Source organism: Anabrus simplex, chromosome 1 (assembly GCF_040414725.1).
Source record: "Anabrus simplex isolate iqAnaSimp1 chromosome 1, ASM4041472v1, whole genome shotgun sequence".
Lineage (NCBI taxonomy): Eukaryota > Metazoa > Arthropoda > Insecta > Orthoptera > Tettigoniidae > Anabrus > Anabrus simplex.
In genome coordinates this window covers 1579683430-1579705314 of record NC_090265.1, presented here as the reverse complement: position 1 = coordinate 1579705314, position 21885 = coordinate 1579683430, and the positions used below count along the sequence as shown (strand labels likewise).

The 21885-nt window shown below is 40.7% G+C and overlaps 1 protein-coding gene across 2 annotated transcripts in view; it reads left to right on the top strand.

The window, feature by feature from the left end:
- Positions 1-1544, top strand: part of LOC136880963 (luciferin sulfotransferase) — an 84648-nt gene extending 83104 nt beyond the window's left edge. For both annotated transcript variants that reach the window (XM_067153520.2, XM_067153529.2), the window contains exons 6-7: positions 581-675; positions 1028-1544. In XM_067153520.2, the coding sequence (XP_067009621.2) occupies positions 581-675; positions 1028-1336 (404 nt within the window). In that variant the 3' untranslated portion in view covers positions 1337-1544. The remainder of the gene's footprint in view (positions 1-580; positions 676-1027) is intronic.
- The last annotated feature ends 20341 nt before the right edge of the window (positions 1545-21885 follow it).

The window sequence follows — 21885 nt, the reverse complement described above, 5'->3', positions numbered from 1 at the left end:
AAGTTTGAACTATCTCCCTACATAGTAGTTTTTGCCATATTTTGAATTGGTCCAGTCCTGTAGTATCATAAATGATGGCTGGTGTTCTAAAAAGTAGGAAATAGAAAGTAGTAATACATGTAAAAGTGATATATCTCTTAAATAAAACTTCAACAATGATAATGACTTTTCAACCATTAAAAATATGCTGGATATTTATGTTTTAATTTAGGAGCTTAAAAACCTCAACAAGTAGGTTTGTTAGAGTTTAGACCATGCCTTATCACTGTTTTTATTAACCTGATTGTGCACGATCTTTTATTTTTGTTCAGAATTTTCAAACAGTAAAATTAAGATCACGATGCCATATGGCATCACTGGGCTTCAAAGGGTAAAGGACGTTTGTCATCAATGGTAGGAAAGAGACTTCATTGGTTATTTCATAGATGTATTTCCTGCAACCATGACACAATAGCACAAATGGTTTTCTACATTATCTTGATAAACAAAGAGTACCATCAAATAATCACACCCCATGTATTTTCACTTTTTCCTCTTCTTGGAAGGCGACGCTGAATATATTTTTAAAACTCTCTTGCAGCATCTTATACACCATTCTGGGATCATGTTCTGAGCTTCTGGAGGATGAAAGATCAACCAAATATTCTTTTCTATTCTTTCGAAGAGATGAAAAAGGTGAGCTTGATTACTGTAATAATATTACTATAACTGATGTTAACATTTGTTTAGAAATCTTTAATTAGGATTTTCAGTGGTAGTGGTGGTTATTCTTGTTTTAAGAGGAAGTACAATTAGGCAACTATTCCCTTTTAACACTAATCAAACGGAAAAGTGGAAGAAGTCAACCCTCGGACGAATGAATCGGCTAAAATAAGAAAAGGTCACATTCAGAACGTGAGAATGCAAGACTTGCTTGCTTTTCAAACCTTCGAAGTCGGAGGATAAGTTTCTTGTTCAATATAGACCTAAATATGTGTCTTCATTAGAGAAGGATTCCTAATTGCTTTTCAATGTCTTGTGTTTTCAGGACTTACCTGCAGTCATCCGCAGAGTAGCTAAGTTCTTGAACAAGCCATTAACAGACGATCAAGTGATTCAGTTGGCAGATCACCTCGACATCAAGAACATGAGAGAGAACCCCGCCGTGAATATGGTAGATCAAGTGAAGAAACTGAAGGAAAAAGGTGAAGCCCCGGACGACAATGATCTTCTCTTCATTCGCAAGGGAGAAGTGGGTGAAGGTCGCAAGAAGATGTCGCCGGAAATGGTGGCCAAATTTGATTCCTGGACGAGGAAACACATCGCCGAAACCGATTATCCTTGGCCACCTTGTTAGTGATTATGGTTTCTGTACCCATTCAACTTCAAAAAAATCTGAACGCCACAATGTTGCGCAATGTTTTTGCTCTTATATAAATAATACTTTTGTCTATCGTTAGAATATTGTAAACACGTATGAAAGAAGATATCGGACAAGTGTGTTGTGTGAGTGTGCATTCAAGAATGTATGCTTGTTAAAATAATAATTGAACATTTTGTCTAAGTATGTTAAATCTTCAGGCCGAAGGCTGGGTTCGATCCCCAAAAGTGTCATCGTCAGCTGTCATAAATAGCTTAGGTGTCACTAAGGAGGCGTACTAGGGGAATTAGGAGAGTTAGTTCACCGTTGCTTTCCTCAAAGATCCAGAAGACGCTTTACATACCAGTCTGTTAAATACACAGAAATGCCCACATCAACCGACCCTCAGAGTGTTATTTTCAAACTGTTTGTCATACGAACTGGCTGCATTACTGAAGTCGCTCATATTTCAGTCACCTTCATGTGTTGTCAAAGACAAGGATGAGACTGAGACAGGTCATTGAAAGTAAGAAATTTGTTGTGGCCCATACTACATGTGTTTGAGTCATCAGACCATAGACTGGTCTGATGCAGCCCTCCATGCCACCCTATCCTGTGCTAAACTTTTCATTTCTACATAACTGCTGCATCCTACATCTGCTATAATATGCTTTTAATATTCATACCACGGTCTACCCCTACCATTCATACCCCCTACACTTCCCTCAAAAACCAACTGAACACGTTCTGGGTGTCTTAAGATGTGCCCTATTATTCTATCTATCCTTCTCGTCAAATTTAGCCACAACAATCTCCTCTCACCAATTCGGTTCAGTATCTCTTCATTCGTGATTCGATCTACTCATGTTACCTTCAGCATTCTTCTGTAACACTACATTTCAAAAGTCTCTATTCTCTTTCTTTCGTCCATGTTCCACTTCCACACAATGCCACGCTCCAGACGAAAGTCTTCAAAAACGTCTTTCTAATTCCTATATCAATATTCGAAGTGAGCAAATTTCAGACATAGTGCACTGTAAACACAATGCACGTCATCCATATAAGCAAGTATAATTGAAATTGATCTCTCATAATAATACTAATACTACTACTACTACTACTACTACTACTACTACTAATAATAATAATAATAATAATAATAATAATAATAATTCCTTTTATTTCCTTCCCCTTTTTCCAATTACTTAGGGTCGGTTAAGCCCCGTTATACGGCCGGGTGCCTATCCTGACACTGACCGTTTGTGGAAGGATGTATGTATTCACTACTGCGTGTTTCTGTTGTGATCGAGAATGTGGTACGTTGTGAGGGAACGAAGAAGTATGTTTTGGGACTAACACAAACACCCAGCCCCCGAGCCGGAGAAATTCATCACATGTGGCCAAAATCCTTGCATCAACCGGGAATCGAACCTTGGTTTCCCTAAACTGAGGTCAATTACGACGACCATTCAGGCAAAGAGCCGAATAACAACAACAGCAACAACCATAACTCTTTCTCCTTCTCCTACAACTACTAGACCATTTAACTTCATCAGGTGATGAACCTCGAACTAGCACCAGAAGATAGGAACTTGCCGGTTGCAGAGGTCTGCCGTACACTTGTGGGATGGTGCCAAATGAATTATTATACCGAATGCGGTAGAATAATTACAATAAAATGCAATTTAGCAGCTGGATTACTGAGGATTTAAACTCTGATTTAGGGATCCGTACACGAATAGAAATGGATCGTACTGGCTTTCTGAAAATGAGGAATCTACTGTGCGACAGAAGCCTCAGCTTGGATACACGTTACACCTTCGTCAGAAGCTTTGTATATTCAGTGCTTCTGTACGGCGATGAAACATGGACTATGAAATGTAGCACCATTAAGAGAATAAATGCCTTTGAGGTGTGGGTGTTCCGAAGGATGTTATGGATCTCGTGGACTGACCACATCTCCAACGCTGCCATGAGGAATGATAAGTACAACCTACATAAATTGATTATGTAGGGTAAAATTGATGGACGTAGGGGTCGCGGTCGGAGAAAACACTCTTGGCTGAGGATAGGACTAGATTCTTGTAGACTGATGAGGATAGCCGAACATCGTACGGACTTCCTGTGATTGGAGCCAACCTTCAAGAATGGAGAAGGCACTACAATAGGAAGAAGATACAGTATGTACTCAAAATGTTTCTGAAGTTTAATATATAGATCTTTCAACATGGCCCCTATGTAGGCATCTGGGGCCGTGAGATCGGGGAGCAGAAAGAATACGGGAATGGTGTTCTACGAGAAAGTACATGATCTCGAAAAGGTCGTTGCAGAAGGGCAAGTGACAGCCGCCCCATCCCCGAGCAGTATGGGCTTAGCTCAATGGACAACATTCAGTTGGAATACTGCAGTCGGGCTCGCTCAATGGTGGTAGTGATTATTCTTTTAAGAGGAAGTACAACTACGCAACCTGTAGGCTATATAACACTAATTGGAGAGAAAAATGGAAGGGATCCGACACTTCGAAAAATGAAAATATTGGCCAAAGAAAGACAAGGATCACAAAGGGCGTGAAAATGAAAGACTCGCTAGGCCTCTCGACCTAATACCGTCGGGGTCGGAAAAGAATTAGATTTGACCAAGGAAGGTCGGATAGGATGGATGAAAGTAAGGAGCCTTGCGTAAGTAAGTGGAAGCAATACCAGGACTGAGCTGAGTGCCCCGTGGTGGCCAACCGACGCTCCCAAGTCAAGAGCCCCTGGGGTCTCTATTAATACCCTCTTATGAGAGGCAGGGGATACCACACCCTTTCTGTGCGGTATGCAGATCTATCGAGCTCTTCAATTATCCACCGAACAGACCGTTGACTCAAAGAAAGTTTCAGCGATGTTCGTCGTAAAGTAGGCTTTTGGGACTTTGACACCTGTCGTCCATGATTCTTGTAAGTAGTGACGGTTCTTGGGCGCCCTACTGATCCTGTATGACGGAACTTGTCAACGACAGGTAACATTGTTCTGTTATTTGGTGCCTCCGTATTAAATTGTTCCTCGTACTGTTTTTTAACGTGAATTAACTCAGGCCATTGTGACGCTTCACTCCGTATGACCAGAAATATTGTTTCACGATAAACACCTTCAGCTGCAGAAATCAACACAACACTGAATTCTCAATTCTGGTCGGAAACAACGTGAACCGTGTATATGAGCGTTAGAAGGTTGGTCATACTGATAAATAATGTGAAAACAATAATTAGATATCTCGCGCCATTGTCATATAATTAGCTGCTGAAGTTAGCCAATCAGATCGCTTCGCGGGCGAATTCAAATGGGCTTTGTGAGGCGGTGTTGCTAGATCTGCACGAGGCTTGAGATCGACTCGAGAGAATCAATAGAAGAAACATAAATTCGCCAAGGAACACGAACCTCCAAGCTGACAGAATCGCGGTGACACTGGCTGAAGCCGACGGACTCCCATTGCAACTGGTTGCCCTCAAGCCAATCTTTGAATTCACCCGCGAAGCGATCTGATTGGCTAACTTCAGCAGCTAATAAAATGACAACGGGGCGAGATATCGAATTATTTTCTCAAATAATTTATCAGTGCGACTAACTCTCTAACGTCATATAGGCCTGTCCAGTTCACGTTGTTACCGATCACCCTGTGTAGAATACATGCTTCATTGCTAGGGAAATGTTAACAGCAGATGATCCATAATTTCAGCGTGTTTGTTTTGCCGCATGGACAATACTAGAATTACACTGACTGAGCAAATGCCATGGGATAGCGGAGCACTGATGCGCAGGTGTGTCGTCTGCGCACCACACGCCCCCTGTTGTATAGGAGACCTTGTGAGCAGTGGCTGTGCATATGAGAGGTGTGACATGGAACGTCGTCGTGAGCTGACACCGTTCGAACGGGGTATGGTGTCGGTGTCCGAAGGATAGGAAGTGCGATTTCGGAAGTGGTGCGGGAATTCGGTTTCACACGATCAACTGTGTCCAGGGTGTTTCGTGATCGGTTGAATGTGGGTGTCACCGTCCACAACAGACGAACGACCAGCCCTCGAGCCACCCTCGATGACCGTGGCCGGCGACACCTGAGGCGGATTGTCAATAGTGACAGATGGGCAACCGTGGAACAAATCACGGCTCAATTAAACATAGGCCGTGCTAGACACGTCTCCCAGTGGACAATCCGTAGGATCATGGGTTCTATGGGGTATGGGAGCCGGCGCCGCACACGGGTGCCACTGTTAACCCAACATCATCGGGCACAACGACGCGCATTTGTCGCCAGTCACCAGGGATGGACACTGGAACAAAGGCGCAACGTGATATGGTCGGACGAATCACGATTTCAACTGCACTTTGCCGATGGGAGGCATCGTGTATGGCGCAGACCACATGAAGTGATGGATCCCGCCTGCCGCGAAGGTGTGGTCCAGAACGCTAGTGTCTCTGTTATGGTCCGGGGTGCATTTTCCTGGTATAGAATGGGCCTCCTAGTTGTTCAGGAAGAAACTTTAAATGGTACGCGGTATGTTGAGCTGCTCGGAGACCATCTTCACCAATTTTTGGCCTCCCGCGGGAAATTTGAATTTTGGCGGGAAATTTGAATTTTGGCGCGAGATTTGAATTTGTAAACAAAGCCACGTGCTTTTTGACAGCTGTCGTCGACAACAACGCATCGCTAACCTCACTGCTGCCATCTTAACGGGCCTAAACCTCAGTAGTACCAACTTAACCTAACTAGCGCGAGATTTGAATTGGTAAACAAATCCACGTGCTTTTTGACAGCCACGTGCTTTTTGACAGACAACAACGCATCGCTAACCTCAGTACTGCCATCGTGACGGGCCTAAACCTCAGTAGTACCAACTTAACCTGACTAGCGCGAGATTTGAATAGGTAAACAAATCCACGTGTTTTTTGACAACCACGTGCTTTTTGACAGACAACAACGTATCGCTAACCTCAGTGCAGCCATCTTGACGGACCTAAACCTTAGTGCTACCAACTTAACCTCACTAGCGCGAGATTTGAATCGGTAAACAAATCCACGTGCTTTTTGACAGCTGTCATCCGCCATCTTTAAACTACAGAGCACCGTGCTGCCCTCTTTATCGCAGTAGCTGTAAATTCGTCACCTGTCATCGGCAGTGCTGCCATCATTGGCGGGCCTAAACCTTAGTGCTACCAACTTAACCTCACTAGCGCGAGATAAACAAATCCACGTGCTTTTCTGACAGCTGTCATCCGCCATCTTCAATCTATAGAGCACAGTGCTGCCCTCTTTAGCTACTTACCTTTGAAATGTGGTGACGGGTAATTTGAAAAATGCTTTTTGACAGCAGCCATCTTTGAGCACCAAGTTGCCCTCTTTAGCTAGATACCTTTGAAATGTGGTGACAGGCAATTCCACGTGACAGCAGCCATCTTTAATCAAGAGAGCACCGTGGTGCCCTCTTTGTGGTGGCGGGAAATGCCACGTGCTCTTGTTCGGAAACAAACTCACGTGCTTTTTTCTGACAGCTGTCATCCGCCATCTTGCATCACAAACCTCAGTGCTGTACTCTTTAGCTAGATACCTTTGAAATGTGGTGGCGGCAAATTCTACATTCTCTTGTTTCGAAACAAACCTATGCGCTTTTTTGACAGCTATCATCCGCCATCTTTAGTCCAGAGAGCACCGTGCTCTCCTCTTTAGCTACTTACCTTCGAAATCTGGTGGCGGCAAATTCTACGCGCTCTTGTTTGGAAACAAACCCATGTGCCTTTCTGACAGCTGTCATCCGCCTTCTTTAATCCAGAGAGAACAGTGCTGCACTCTTTAGTTGAAATGTGGTGGCGGCAAATTCCACGTGCCCTTGTTTGGAAACAAATTCTACGTGCTCTTCAGCTGTCATCCACCATCTTTAATCAAGAGACCACCGTGCTGCCCTCTTTGTGGTGGCGGATAATTTGAAAATTTATTTTTTGACAAGCAGCCATCTTTAATCCAGAGAGAACAGTGCTGCCCTCTTTAGCTACTTACCTTTGAGGCGGTTAATTTGAAAAATTCTATTTGACAAGCTGCCATCTTTAATGAAAAGAGCATCGTGCTGCTATCTTGCGGGTAATTTTTACGTCACAACTGCCATCCACCATCTTGCATTGCTAACCTTAGTGCTGCCCTCTTTAGCTACTTACCTTTGAAAAAATCTACTTGACAAGTTGGCATCCGCCATCTTGCATCGCAAACCTCAGTGCTGCACTCTTTAGTTTAAATGTGGTGGGGAATAATTTGAAAATATTTTTTGACAAGCAGCCATCTTTAATCAACAGAGCACCGTGCTGCTATCTTTATCGTAGTAGCGAGCAATTTAAAATCTAGATGCTTTTTTCTAACAGCTCTCATCCGCCATCTTTAATCTAGAGAGCACCGTGCTGCCCTCTTTGTAGTGGTAGTAAATTCCAAGTGCTTTACAAACCCACGTGCTTTTTTGACAGCTGTCATCCGCCATCTTTAATCAACAAGGTCTGTCTAGGGAGGTCAAGTCACGAATGCTACTTATGGAGCCGCCATATTGGGTCTTTAAGCGAGCGTAACCAAAGGCAAGTGATTCGAATTTAGAGGATTTCAGTACCGTCCATTGAAATGAAAACAAAATATCAACTGTTTTTCATAAAAAATTTAATTGGGCATCTACTGGTCATGTATATATAACTGTATATACATTCACAGCTATTTGAATAGGAAGATAATTAACAGAGCCTGAAATTCTTTTTTGAGAAAAAAGAATCAACAGAAAAGCTCATGTTCTTCTCTTTTACTTCCTTACAACTTGGTCTTACTGTGTTTATTATTAATATCATCTGTCAAATACGTAATCTTATTGACAGAAACATAGAAATCTGTACAGTACCTATGTCATATTATGATTACCGGTACATGAAATACTGAACTTGAAGTACTGTATTTAAAGTACTAAACGACGGTTGTAATAAATTACCTTCAGTGTTTTCTTTATTAAGAAAGTAATTTCCGATACCTACTGCGTTTCTAAAAGGTTACCCAAGTATGTTGACAAACACTGAATGCTTCTTGAGTCGAGTGCATTAAAGTATGTATGGTAACTGTTGTTATCCATTCATATGGTATTTCTTTGGGTTCTAAGGCAAAAATATTCTGCCCATATGCAACAAGAGTGATGTTCTTGGCCACTCTTAACTAGTTTATTGATAACCCATGCAGCCATATAGTACGAAGTGTTGGTGGTGATTATTGTTTTAAGGGTAACTACAACTGGACAACCATCCTCTATAAACACTAATCAGAAGAAAACAAATGGAAGGGGAACAACACTTCGAAAAATGAAGGTATCGGCAAAAGAAAGATGAAGGCCACAAAGTGCGTGGAAATGAAAAACTTCCTAGGCCTCGAATGCACTAATGCCGTCGCGGTCGGAAAAGAACAAGTGTTGACCAGGGGAGGTCGGATGGGCTAGAATAGTGAAAGCCATGTAAAGACTCAGCTAAGGGCCTCGTAGTCACAACCCAAAATAGATTTCCCCCCGTGGGTGGGGCAATAGAACAACACCCACGGTCTCCCCTGCCTGTCATAAGAGGCGACTGAAAGGGGCGTCAGGCGCTCCTAACTAGGGAGCGTAGGTTGTCAACCACGGGGCTCTTAGCTGAGTCCTAATATTCATGCATATAATAATGATAATAATAATAATAATAATAATAATAATAATAATAATAATAATAATAATAATAATAATAATAATAAATAATAATGGTTAAGAAAATTAAAGCCATTGCTAGACACGATTCCATAAGAAATAGAAATTCAGTCGCTATTAAGTTGAGTTAACCTAGGTTAGGCAATTTTAGGGATTGCATTAGGATATTATGTTAGACTACGGTACATTAAATTACAGTAGTTGGTTAGTGCGAGTGAAGCGAGTGTTGTGATCTTTAAGTATTTGTACAGCCATATAATGTACTCTATAGAGCATTTCAGATGAATGAAATTTAGCTGTAAATAATAACTACAGTACAGTATAAGACTGCTATTATCAATAACATTGTTGTAATGATGGCCAGCTGGACATAAATTGTTAGTTTGAAGTGATAGGCTTATTCTTTGTTGTGATTATAATTGGTAAATGAACAGGAACAAGCATTTCAAATATCTGTGAAACATTTCTACGTTGCATATACGGTTAGAATGATACTGTCTGTAGTTTACATGAAAAGGAGTGGAATGAAATGGCGTTTAGCTTTTAGTGCCAGAAGCGTCTGAGGACAAGTTCGGCTCGCCAAGTGCAGGTCTTTTGATCTGACTCCCGTAGGCGACCTGCGCGTCGTGATGAGGATGAAATGATGAAGACGACACATACACCCAGCCCCTGTGCCAGCGAAATTGACCAATTAGGTTTAAAATTTCTGAACCTGCCGGAATTCGAGACTGGGACCCCTATGACCAAAGGCCAGCACACTAACCATTTAGCCATGGAGCCGGACACATGAAAAGGAAATTTTCATAAACATCAATACTACTATTACACACTTCCTGTTACTTTTCTTGCTTGTTTGGAAAGACAATTCTCTTTCTTTGGGAAGTTTCCAATTATATGTCAAAGATGTAGGTGGATTAGGGACGTTGAAAATTGTTGGGATGGAATTCCACTTGAGTAGTTTCCGTCCATCTGCCCTCTTTAGTTCAAATTGCGATTCTTCAAAATGATGCTAGAAGAAAATACATAAGACCTATAAATATAAAACATCGTTCATATAAACATACTATCATTCAAGAATAATACGAATGTATAACTTCACTAACCTTGCACAAGAAGCAATTATCTGTAGGTTGACATTTGTCACGTCTACAGTTTTGTACCCACTGAGCTCTCCTTTGCTTATTTCTCGGGAAGCGAAACACTAATTCCGTCAGCTGTCTTATTTTGACAATTTGTTGCGGCGCAGTATCCCGTTTTCCTTCAAAATACAAGTAATAACTCGCATCATTACATCGGGCACGCCCACATAACAACGATATTTGAGACCCAATATGGCCGCCACCGCAAAGGATTGTGGTAGCGTGACCAGACCTCCCTAGACAGACCTTGTTAATCAAGAGAGCGCAGTGCCGCACTCTATGTGGTGGCGGATAATTTGAAAAATTCTTTTTGACAAACAGCCATCTTTATTCAACACAGTTACCGCTATCTTACATCGCTTACCTCGGTGCTGCACTCTTTAGTTGAAATGTGGTGGCGGTAAATTCGAACAAGTTTAATCATACATCGGGGGAGCTAGAGTAAGCACGTGCTGCAGTGATGACGTCATCATGCATGTTTAAACTTGTCCGTTTTCTTAAGAGTAAGTCGGTGTAAAGGAATGTGGTGGCGGTAAATTCGAACAAGTTTAAACATGCATCGGGAAAGCTAGAGTAAACACGTGCTGCAGTGATGACGTCATTGTGCATGTTTAGACCTGATCGTTTTTCTTAAGAGTAAGTGGTGTAAAGCAATGCAAAAAGTACGACGCTTTTGAATGCGATCAAGTATTTATTTACAAATTTACTACAACAGTGTTCGTTTTTGCTGCTGACAAGGTTGCTATGCTTCTGAACAACGTATGCTTCTGAAATGCCTCCTGCAACATTCAAATTAAACAAAACATTTAGAAAAGTATGTTATGCTTTACAGAGAAGATCATATACTTCTTGCCTTGTTGTTATTCCTTTTAGGAATTATCATCATCATGAGGTACTAGAGAAAGTTCATTCATACACTGTGTACAGTGTTCAATCCTCGGATTTGGTCCATCCCAATCATCATCACCATTTTCTCCTCGATGCTTGTAATGTCGTTGACAAGTTCTGCATAAAGCTACTTCGATCGACATCTTACTGTGTAGAGGAAGGATGCCCCAAAAATTATGTACGTAAGAGGCAGCGTACGTAGATAAAAATCCTGGTGGTAAGTATTGAATAAGATGTTTCGGCATCGACAATCTATGTTTATAGAACATCTTAATAGCCTCACTCACTCGTGTAAGATAAATAAGATGTTGCGTATGAGCATGCAAACAGCATGCACATTTGCAGTTTTGTTCCATAGCGTACGATGTTGAAGCACACACTAATGAAAATGATAAAGAGCTATTCTTATTTATAGTCTCGTAACAATATTCGTTAGCGGATGGTAAGTAACATCACTCATATGATTAATAAGACAATAGGCTGCTGTGTTAGCAGGAATGTTTTCAGATGTTTCAAATTCAAAACGAATATCAACTGGAGATTCTTTTATAGATTCTTCATGATAAGAGCAGTCTATAACTACAATCGGTGCTTTATTTTTAAAATCTTGAGGTGTAAATAGCGGACGATATTCTTTCTGATAATACGATGATTGAAATTTACAAAACATGTCATAGAGCATCCCAAACTTATTTTTCTCAAAGTTAATGTCTATGTTTTCGTAGGGATACGTAATTCCGTTGAGATATAGTCTAACGTGTCTTAATTTACAGTGATCAAACAGTGAGCTATCTTTTTCGTGATTGAATTTACGATTAGTTTGAAATCCAAAAATAATGTACAAGGGCTTCTCAGTAAAACGTGATGTTTTAACAGCCCAGCTATGCTTGTTTGTAGGTGGTAACACAGGATATTCATGCAGCTCCCAACTTCTAAAACGTATAGGTAATGGTGTATCATTTTCTACAATCTTGAGCAATCGAAGTTTTTCACGATCAGATAAGGTTACATGTGGAATCCGCCACAGTATACGATGCAGTGTTATTTTCGATTCTACTGGTGTTTCTACTGCTTTAAGAGAATTGTAATCACTTCGATCACGGATTAGAATAAGCTCTTGTTTTGCGTTGATTATAATACGTGTAAAGTCTTCTGCGAATCCAAAAATATGTTTCAGTGATAACATACCCGTAAAAGTTCCATCCTCATTAATCATCCAGTTGTTAGTAGCTTTTGGACACCATCCAGCCATCCACAAAAGATTACTTTCTTCATCACAGAAAGAAGGGTAGAGTTTCATTGCACTTGTAATACCAACATTCTTCGTTCGATCTATTTCAACATGATTTACTTCATATCGCGCTTCAGAAAAGAGAAAAGCTAGAGCATGGTTGTTTAGTTGTGAAGTGCTTGGTCCACTTCCATCCGTCTTTTCTAGTCGTCCTTCAATATAGAGGTAGCTTTCGTGTGGTAAGGTGTATACATCTTGCTGATTAATAATAAAATGAATTTCATCATTGTTATTTAATCCAAACGTAAAAGGTTGATGGGAATGAAGCTCACTTCGTACTACATCTTCACGACTTTCTACTGTATTCGTAATGTCTAGCATTTCTTCCATTCTGTTGTAGTAGTGTATATCCTAAATCTTGGAGTATCTGCTTATGGGTATCTGTTAACTCGATGAGTCTCTGCACACATGTAGTATGTCTTCGGAATGTACACCGTGTTTTATAGGTGGTTTTCATACTGGTTTAAGATGTAGTTTGTAAGCTACGTACGCGTGCTGATCTAAATGAATAAGCTGATTATGTTTATTTACAAGTCTAAGAGTAATGTTGCTAATGTGTTTTACAGACACAGGATGATAAAGAACTACTGCTGGTTTCTCACAAATAGTATATCCACGTTCCTCTGTAACAATAAAGTCGTGCAGGACGTGCGAAGGTTGTAGATTACTATTCAAGTCTGTAATAATATTACAAGTAATGTTCACATTATAATCATCGAAGAGTTCTATAGGTTGATCAGACTCGTGACGTACGTTCGGTAAGAGCTCCCTCGATGAAAATCCAAGCAGTGGTCCAATCGAATCAGGTTGTGATTTGAAGTCAATCTTAAATGATAATTCAATAACACATTTATGTGTAATGTTGCTTATAGTGATTGAGAACTTGTAATTATGATTACTAAAACTATCTTGCCCAAACTGGTCAATTAACGTACTTTCAATACAGTCGTGAATATCGTCTACTGTATAACATACTCATCGTAATAGAACTTGTTTACACCATCACGCACATTATAGATTTTATTGTAGCTTTCAAACGATACTGGTCAAAGACTATGCGGCTGATAGCCAAGTTCGATTGGTGGATTAAAATAGACGGTTGTTTCAGGTCCTTCTCCACGTACAGCAAACGTTCTTTCACTGTTCGTCATCACGTAGACACTAATGCTCTTCCTCTACTGTCTGGGTTTGATATAAGAACATAAGACATAATCGTCCGCACATGCGTGTATTAAAGTTTTGCACACGGTTTTTATTGTAAACAATGTCTGAACTGCTTCCGAAATAACGTATGAGCTCAAAAGGAGGAGGGAAGTCTCCATAGCTATCAAAATACCATACTTTAGATTTACGTTTTACATAAGCAACGTAATGAGTTCCAGGTCCACGACTGTCGTCCAAGTTAATTACGGCACTTTCGCGTTCACGTGGGCGCGCTGGTAGTTGATCGCGCATATACACTCCTCGAAAATAATGAATTCCTAGTTGTTTAGCAAACGTAAAAACTTCATCATGCGTTAGAGCTCGATGTGGCAGTGCATTCAGTAGACGTTTTTTGGAGAAATGTAGATACCAAGCCCTTTCTTGTATGGCGCTAGCTTCATGTTCACACCTTTGCCTCGTAACGCAATTGCCTCCATCGTCTTGTTATGACGTTCACTCTCTTTCAACTGTTGTTTCGCTTCTTCTACAGCTTTGACAGTTCTCGCTACAGCACTAGCACCACCTAGCAATGACCCTAAAGCTGCTAAGCCAGCAAACAGAAGAAATCCTCCTCGTTTTGGTACAGGAATAATTCGTGCACGTTTACTAAATATTGGTCTGCACTTTGGAGAAATTCTCGCTCTTGCTGCGCGTAACGCCTTAGTAATAGCTACACGAGGATTGCATTCCCCTCGAATAGCTTTTTGCGCAGCCTTTATAACATCTTTCCATCCAACAGTTTTTACTTTCTTCTTCTTCTTCATGTCGTTTGGATATCGTTGTTTCACCATGCTGAACACGACTTTACTAGTCAAGAGCAAATCATAAACTAACCGTTGCCTCTTGTTTCGTTTAATATATATATATTACTATTACGTACTTTATGATTCAGTTATCATGAAGATCATAAAGCAGCAAGACACACTACCTGTTACCGACATTGTACCACATCTCTTACCTAGTTCTAGTACAACTAAAAGAAAACGTCATGGAACGTTGATTCCTTTTACTGTTCGATGTATTATATCAGGTCCGTCGGGATGCGGGAAAACAAATCTTTTACTCACACTTATTACTTCTGTAAATGGTGTACGCTTCGAGAATATTTACGTTTTCGCAAAGTCACTCTATCAGCCGCTATATACTATTCTACAAACTGTAATGCACGATCTACTTAAAGATGGAATAAGATATTTTAAATTTAATTCGCATGAGCAAGTACCATCACCAGACGATGTGCTTCCTAATTCTCTTATGATCTTTGATGATGTCGCAACAGAACAGCAAAACGTTATTCGTGCATTCTTTAGTATGGGTCGGCATAAATATGTTGATTGCATCTATTTGTGCCAAACCTATTCTCGTGTGCCTAAGCAGTTGATACGCGACAACGCAAATGTTATTGTGCTTTTTCGGCAAGATGAGCGCAATATGCGACATGTGTATAACGATCATGTTAACACTGATATGACATTCGATGACTTTAAACGTATGTGTGCTAAATGTTGGTCATTACACCGTTAGAGCTTTTTAGTTATTGATAAAGAAAGTGATGTACAGCATGGACGATATCGCATGGGTTTCGATCATTTTATATGCATTAACACAGAATTACAGTAACTACTTGATTAAAAACCATCATCATGTTAACATCTAGCAAGGAGATCACAAAACATATCATCCAAGCTCGAAACAATATTCGACGGAAATTTAAAGAGCTTAAACGTATTCAAGCAGACACGGATTTTTTTTAAGAACACAACTAAGTACACCACTCAAAGAAATTTTTAATTCTACTTCATTACCGCAGTCTACTTCAAGTTTTGCTTCTATGCAAACATCATATCATAAAAAAAAGCATGAAGAAGAAAAGCATGAACAAGATAAGGAAGAGAAGAAGCAGGATGTAGATCAAGAAGAGGAAGAGGAAGATAAGGAATAAGAAGAAGAACTTAATGATACATCACCATCTAAGCGTGTTGAGTTTTTAACTACAGATGTTATTGCTGAAACACCTACTACATCGACGCAAAATCTACCATCTTTGTCTGAGGTTATGATTACACCAGAGTATCACAATCAGTTTAGAACTTTTATTCAAGATACCTATGGATCTCTCTTTGCGTCTTATATAGAAAAACGTTTTACAGGACAAACTGACACTACCTACGGTATTCGCTACGAAGATGACTGTTTCTGGATAGGAAATTCAAATGTTAAGATTAATAACAACAAACTCATTGTAAAAGGTGTTACCTATAAACCTACGAAAGGACTCTCAGAATTTCTTTTCTCACGAATACCTGACAAGGATATAATTTTACAAGATGACCTTAAAAAATATAAAGCAATACTTTTTGCTACTGACGCAACACGACGTAATTACAAGAGAACAGAAACTGTAAATGCGAATAAGAGTTACAAGTATCGTGAGTTTATTTCTAAGCTGTTTCCGACTGCACGTAGTCTTGATGTTATCTACAAGCCTTTGTTGCCGTATGTGGATGTAAGATACTGGAATGACCCAAACTTACTCGTTGAACGATTACAACTTTTAAGAGCATCGCAAGAGGCTGGTCACGCTGTCACGGATCAGAAATTCTAGAATTAGAAACTACGTTATGCCGGTATTATTTTGTAATGGCTCGTCAAGAGAAGATCTCACCTGTAAAGGTAAACATCGCACATGAGTTACATAAACCAGCACGTCGCACCTACTGTCGCAGACGCGTTATTACACGAGGAAAAGATGATATCTGGCAAGCAGACTTAGTAGAAATGATTCCATATGCCTCTAGTAATAAGGGGTGTAAGTATCTACTTACTGTTATCGATGTGTACTCGAAGTTTGCTTTTGCACAACCCGTGCGTTCTAAAACATCAGCTCAAGTTAAAAAAGCATTTGAACATATTGTTGAAGAATCGAAACGCTGCCCAAGGCTTCTTCAAACTGATCAAGGTAAAGAGTTTTACAACAAGGATTTTTCTTCTTACCTCAAATTACTTGGCATTCAACACTACTCTACGTTCAGCAATCTCAAGGCAAGTGTTGTAGAACGCTTTAATCGTACACTCAAAACAATGATGTGGCGAGAATTTACAGCACAAGGTTCATATCGTTGGATTGATCTGCTACCTAGACTTTTATCTACCTACAATAATACACCTCATCGCACTATCGGAACAAAGCCACGTCTTGTTACAAAGAATACACCTCGTATAAATGCTATTCATCTTGTAATGAAAACAGCTGATCCACGTCGCCATCGCTTTAAAGAAGGTGATTTTGTTCGCATCAGCAAACACAAGTCTATCTTTGCAAAAGGATACACACCTAACTGGAGCACTGAAATTTTTCAAATCAGAAGAGTTAAGCTTACTAATCCAGTTACGTATTTACTTCGCGATCTCAGAGGACAGCCTATTGAAGGAGGATTCTACATCGAAGAACTGCAGAAAACAAAATATCCTGATCACTATTTAGTTGAACGTGTTATTCGACGTCGTGGCAATAAACTGTATGTTAAATGGCTTGGTTTTAATAACAGCTTTAATTCATTGATTAATAAAGAGGATGTACTTTAAATCTTATGTGTGTTTTCTTTTAATCCTCTACGTTTCCTTTCTTCTAAGTCACTAGGACATGCTGTAGGATTAAACAACACCTGTAATATGTTTTGACAATTCATATTTATTTTAGAATATATATATACATTTTTATCCTTTGTTCATTTTACGGTCTTTGTCACTCAGTTTTCGTTTTATTGCACCAACAACGAGAAGTGCTGCTATCTTCTGAGAAGCTAAAGCACTAGGTAATAACACACACACACACAGCATAACTTTACGAAGCAGATTTTAACAGCTACACGACAGACTCTATGCAGGCAGCATGTAACTACGTGTCAGGCGAACGTGTTCTAGGGCCGCAGAGGAGATGAAGCGCGAAGAAAAGAAGATCAATCACTTTGTTGTTGAGTCCACGCCCAACATACTTCCTCATCTTTTTCCCAGCACGTTTCTTCACCTTTTCCTTGTTTACTCTCTCCACAGCCATGATAAGTGTTTATAAGCAAGTCAACTCGTTAGTTTTAGGTCCATGATACAGTTTAATCAGTTGACATGTACGGCACTGTCTCACAGAAGGTCTTCTACCTAAACTCACGTGTTCATGATGTGAACTACACGTTTGAAGCTCTGACAAACCAGGATCTTGAGTCCACTCACGAGGCACCTTATCCCAAATCTTCTTTACAGCATTCGCAGCTACATTAACCAAAAATGCCTTTGGTAATGCATTTAACTCTTCTTCAGTAAAAGTGTTTAGTTTCTTATTGCATGCATAAAATTTTACGATCGCCTTTTCAACTGCGTTACACTTAGTATCTGTTAGAAGTGACATGATGTCTTCACTCTACAAATGTTTCTTTTACACTAAGGTTATTTCGACACTGCAGTTTACATATGTTGTTCACTTCCCGGCATGCACGGCAACACAACCAATCAAAGAGCATGCATACATGTTGTAAAGACTGTTTACTTGTTTCTCTACTATGCTCCTTCGGAAGAGTTTTAAATGATGGGCACCCCAATTCATGCATGTCGATAATTGCACACGATGATGGTAGAAAATCACGCAACCATTCTTTCTTTTCACAACCCTTTAAAAGAACAAGATCTGCTCTTGACAAATGTGCATTCATCATCAAAGGTAGAAAACGATAAGGTATTCCTTTTTCTTCCCACTTCAAACCTAAATTGTTTTCAATCCACTGAGTCTGCTTTTTATCTTCATCTGTTTGCAAACAGTAAGGGAACGGTGGGCTAAATACTAACCTAACAAGTTTTGGTGCCCACAACACACTGCAATCTAACACAGCCACCTCTTTAAACACAAATTTGTTTCCGTTTACTTTAGAGCCTTGCACATCAACTATTAATGTTTTCGTCATGTTTGCACTCCACTCTCTATCACTGTTTCTCGAAGACTAAAGCGTTTAGTCAACGAACGGGTTTAAACATGTGTACCTGCAATGACGTCATCACTGCAGCACGTGCTTACTCTAGCTTTCCCGATGCATGTTTAAACTTGTTCAAATTTACCGCCACCACATTCCTTTACACCGACTTACTCTTAAGAAAACGGACCAGTTTAAACATGCATGATGACGTCATCACTGCAGCACGTGCTTACTCTAGCTCCCCCGATGTATGATTAAACTTGTTCGAATTTACCGCCACCACATTTCAACTAAAGAGTGCAGCACCGAGGTAAGCGATGTAAGATAGCGGTAACTGTGTTGAATAAAGATGGCTGTTTGTCAAAAAGAATTTTTCAAATTATCCGCCACCACATAGAGTGCGGCACTGCGCTCTCTTGATTAAAGATGGCGGATGACAGCTGTCAAAAAAAGCACGTGGGTTTATAAAGCACGTGGAATTTACTACCACTACAAAGAGGGCAGCACGGTGCTCTCTAGATTAAAGATGGCGGATGAGAGCTGTTAGAAAAAAGCATCTAGATTTTAAATTGCTCGCTACTACGATAAAGATAGCAGCACGGTGCTCTGTTGATTAAAGATGGCTGCTTGTCAAAAATATTTTTTTCAAATTATCCGCCACCACATTTCAACTAAAGAGTGCAGCACTGAGGTTTGCGATGCAAGATGGCGGATGACAGCTTGTCAAGTAGATTTTTTTCAAAGGTAAGTAGCTAAAGAGGGCAGCACTAAGGTTAGCAATGCAAGATGGTGGATGACAGCTGTGACGTAAAAATTACCCGCAAGATAGCAGCACGATGCTCTTTTCATTAAAGATGGCAGCTTGTCAAATAGAATTTTTCAAATTAACCGCCTCAAAGGAAAGTAGCTAAAGAGGGCAGCACTGTTCTCTCTGGATTAAAGATGGCTGCTTGTCAAAACAGAATTTTTCAAATTATCCGCCACCACAAAGAGGGCAGCACGGTGGTCTCTTGATTGAAATTGGTGGATGACAGCTGAAGAGCACGTAGAATTTGTTTCCAAACAAGAGCACGTGGAATTTGCCGCCACCACATTTCAACTAAAGAGTGCAGCACTGTTCTCTCTGGATTAAAGAAGGCGGATGACAGCTGTCAGAAAAGCACATGGGTTTGTTTCCAAACAAGAGCGCTTAGAATTTGCCGCCACCACATTTCAAAGGTAAGTAGCTAAAGAGGGCAGCACGGTGCTCTCTGGATTAAAGATGGCGGATGATAGCTGTCAAAAAAGCGCATAGGATTGTTTCCAAACAAGAGAATGTAGAATTTGCCGCCACCACATTTCAATGGTATCTAGCTAAAGAGTACAGCACTGAGGTTTGTGATGCAAGATGGCGGATGACAGCTGTTCAGAAAAAAGCACGTGAGTTTGTTTCCGAACAAGAGCACGTGGAATTTCCCGCCACCACAAAGAGGGCAGCACGGTGCTCTCTTGATTAAAGATGGCTGCTGTCACGTGGAATTGCCTGCCACCACATTTCAAAGGTATCTAGCTAAAGAGGGCAGCTCGGTGCTCAAAGATGGCTGCTGTCAAAAAGCATTTTTCAAATTATCCGCCACCACATTTCAAAGGTAAGTAGCTAAAGAGGGCAGCACTGTGCTCTATAGATTGAAGATGGCGGATGACAGCTGTCAGAAAAGCACGTGGATTTGTTCATCTCGCGCTAGTGAGGTTAAGTTGGTAGCACTAAGGTTTAGGCCCGCCAAGATGGCAGCACTGCCGACGACATGTGACGAATTTACAGTTACTGCGATAAAGAGGGCAGCACGGTGCTCTTTAGTTTAAAGATGGCGGATGACAGCTGTCAAAAAGCACGTGGATTTGTTTACCGATTCAAATCTCGCGCTAGTGAGGTTAAGTTGGTAGCACTGAGGTTTATGTCCGTCAAGATGGCTGCACTGAGGTTAGCGATACGTTGTTGTCTGTCAAAAAGCACGTGGTTGTCAAAAAACACGTGGATTTGTTTACCTATTCAAATCTCGCGCTAGTTAGGTTAAGTTGGTACTACTGAGGTTTAGGCCCGTGAAGATGGCAGTACTGAGGTTAGCGATGCGTTGTTGTCTGTCAAAAAGCACGTGGATTTGTTTACCAATTCAAATCTCGCGCTTGTTAGGTTAAGTTGGTACTACTGAGGTTTAGGCCCGTCAAGATGGCAGCAGTGAGGTTAGCGATGCGTTGTTGTGGATGACAGCTGTCAAAAAGCACGTGGCTTTGTTACAAATTCAAATCTCGCGCCAAAATTCCAATTTCCCGCCAAAATTCAAATTTCCCGCGGGAGGCGGAGGCCTCTCCCGAGAGCCGGAGGCGGAGGCGGCGGCCGAACTGTCCTATTATACTACTGTCAGCTGCATCCAAAGGACTACTAGGGACTTGTCGACTGACTTCCACGGCGTCTCACTGCAGTTCGCAGGGCCAGAAGGGGCGCCGCACGCTATTAGGTGACTATCCCATGACATTTGCTAAGTCGGTGTATATTGAAACCGAAGATTCTGGAGAAAAGCTGTCCGGTCTCCTCTGTTGCTATTACAAATTTCACATCTAGTCAGCGAGATTTGAACCAATAACGCAGGGGTGAAATGCCGACGTCTAACTATCTGACGCACGGAGATGCCTTTGTTAATAACAAAACAGGGAAGTAGGTAAATATTGCAGCTATAGTGGGTTACTTGTGCACACAGCAAGAAACACTTGATCGGTTCAAAACATCTGAGACATAAGTTTCTGTATACCTGTCATCCAAACTTATGAGTGTTACGCCGTTCGGTCGACAGAATCTTTGGCATTTTTTTTAACACCATGCCTACTGCTTTCCGCGACGCTGAGATAGCAAAAATCTCGAGATGGAAAGGTATGAATTAGTCTGTTCCAGGTGTGAAAATCAGAAACTTTGCGAACTATCTTCTGCCGATGATAGGATCCGAATTCACAATCTCCGAAACTCGAGCTTACAAGTACGCGACATATACGCCGTCATCAAGTCACTATTTATTTATTCGTATCAGAAGCATTAATACTATAAGTACATATATATACTCTTACTGAATTATAAACATTATATACAAAGTCACACTTATAAGAAAAATTCTGTACTACTTTTGCCCAGAAATTGGCGACATCCAGTGCATTTTCAGTTGCCTGAAGTAGATATTGTACTGTGCATGTTTTAGGGCACTTACTACACTGCAACAAATGAGGCGTCGTCTGGATTGCACCACAGTCACACAATGAGGACTCGATGTTGAAACCCCACTTCTGCAGGTTGCTTTTACATCTTGTCACACCTGCCC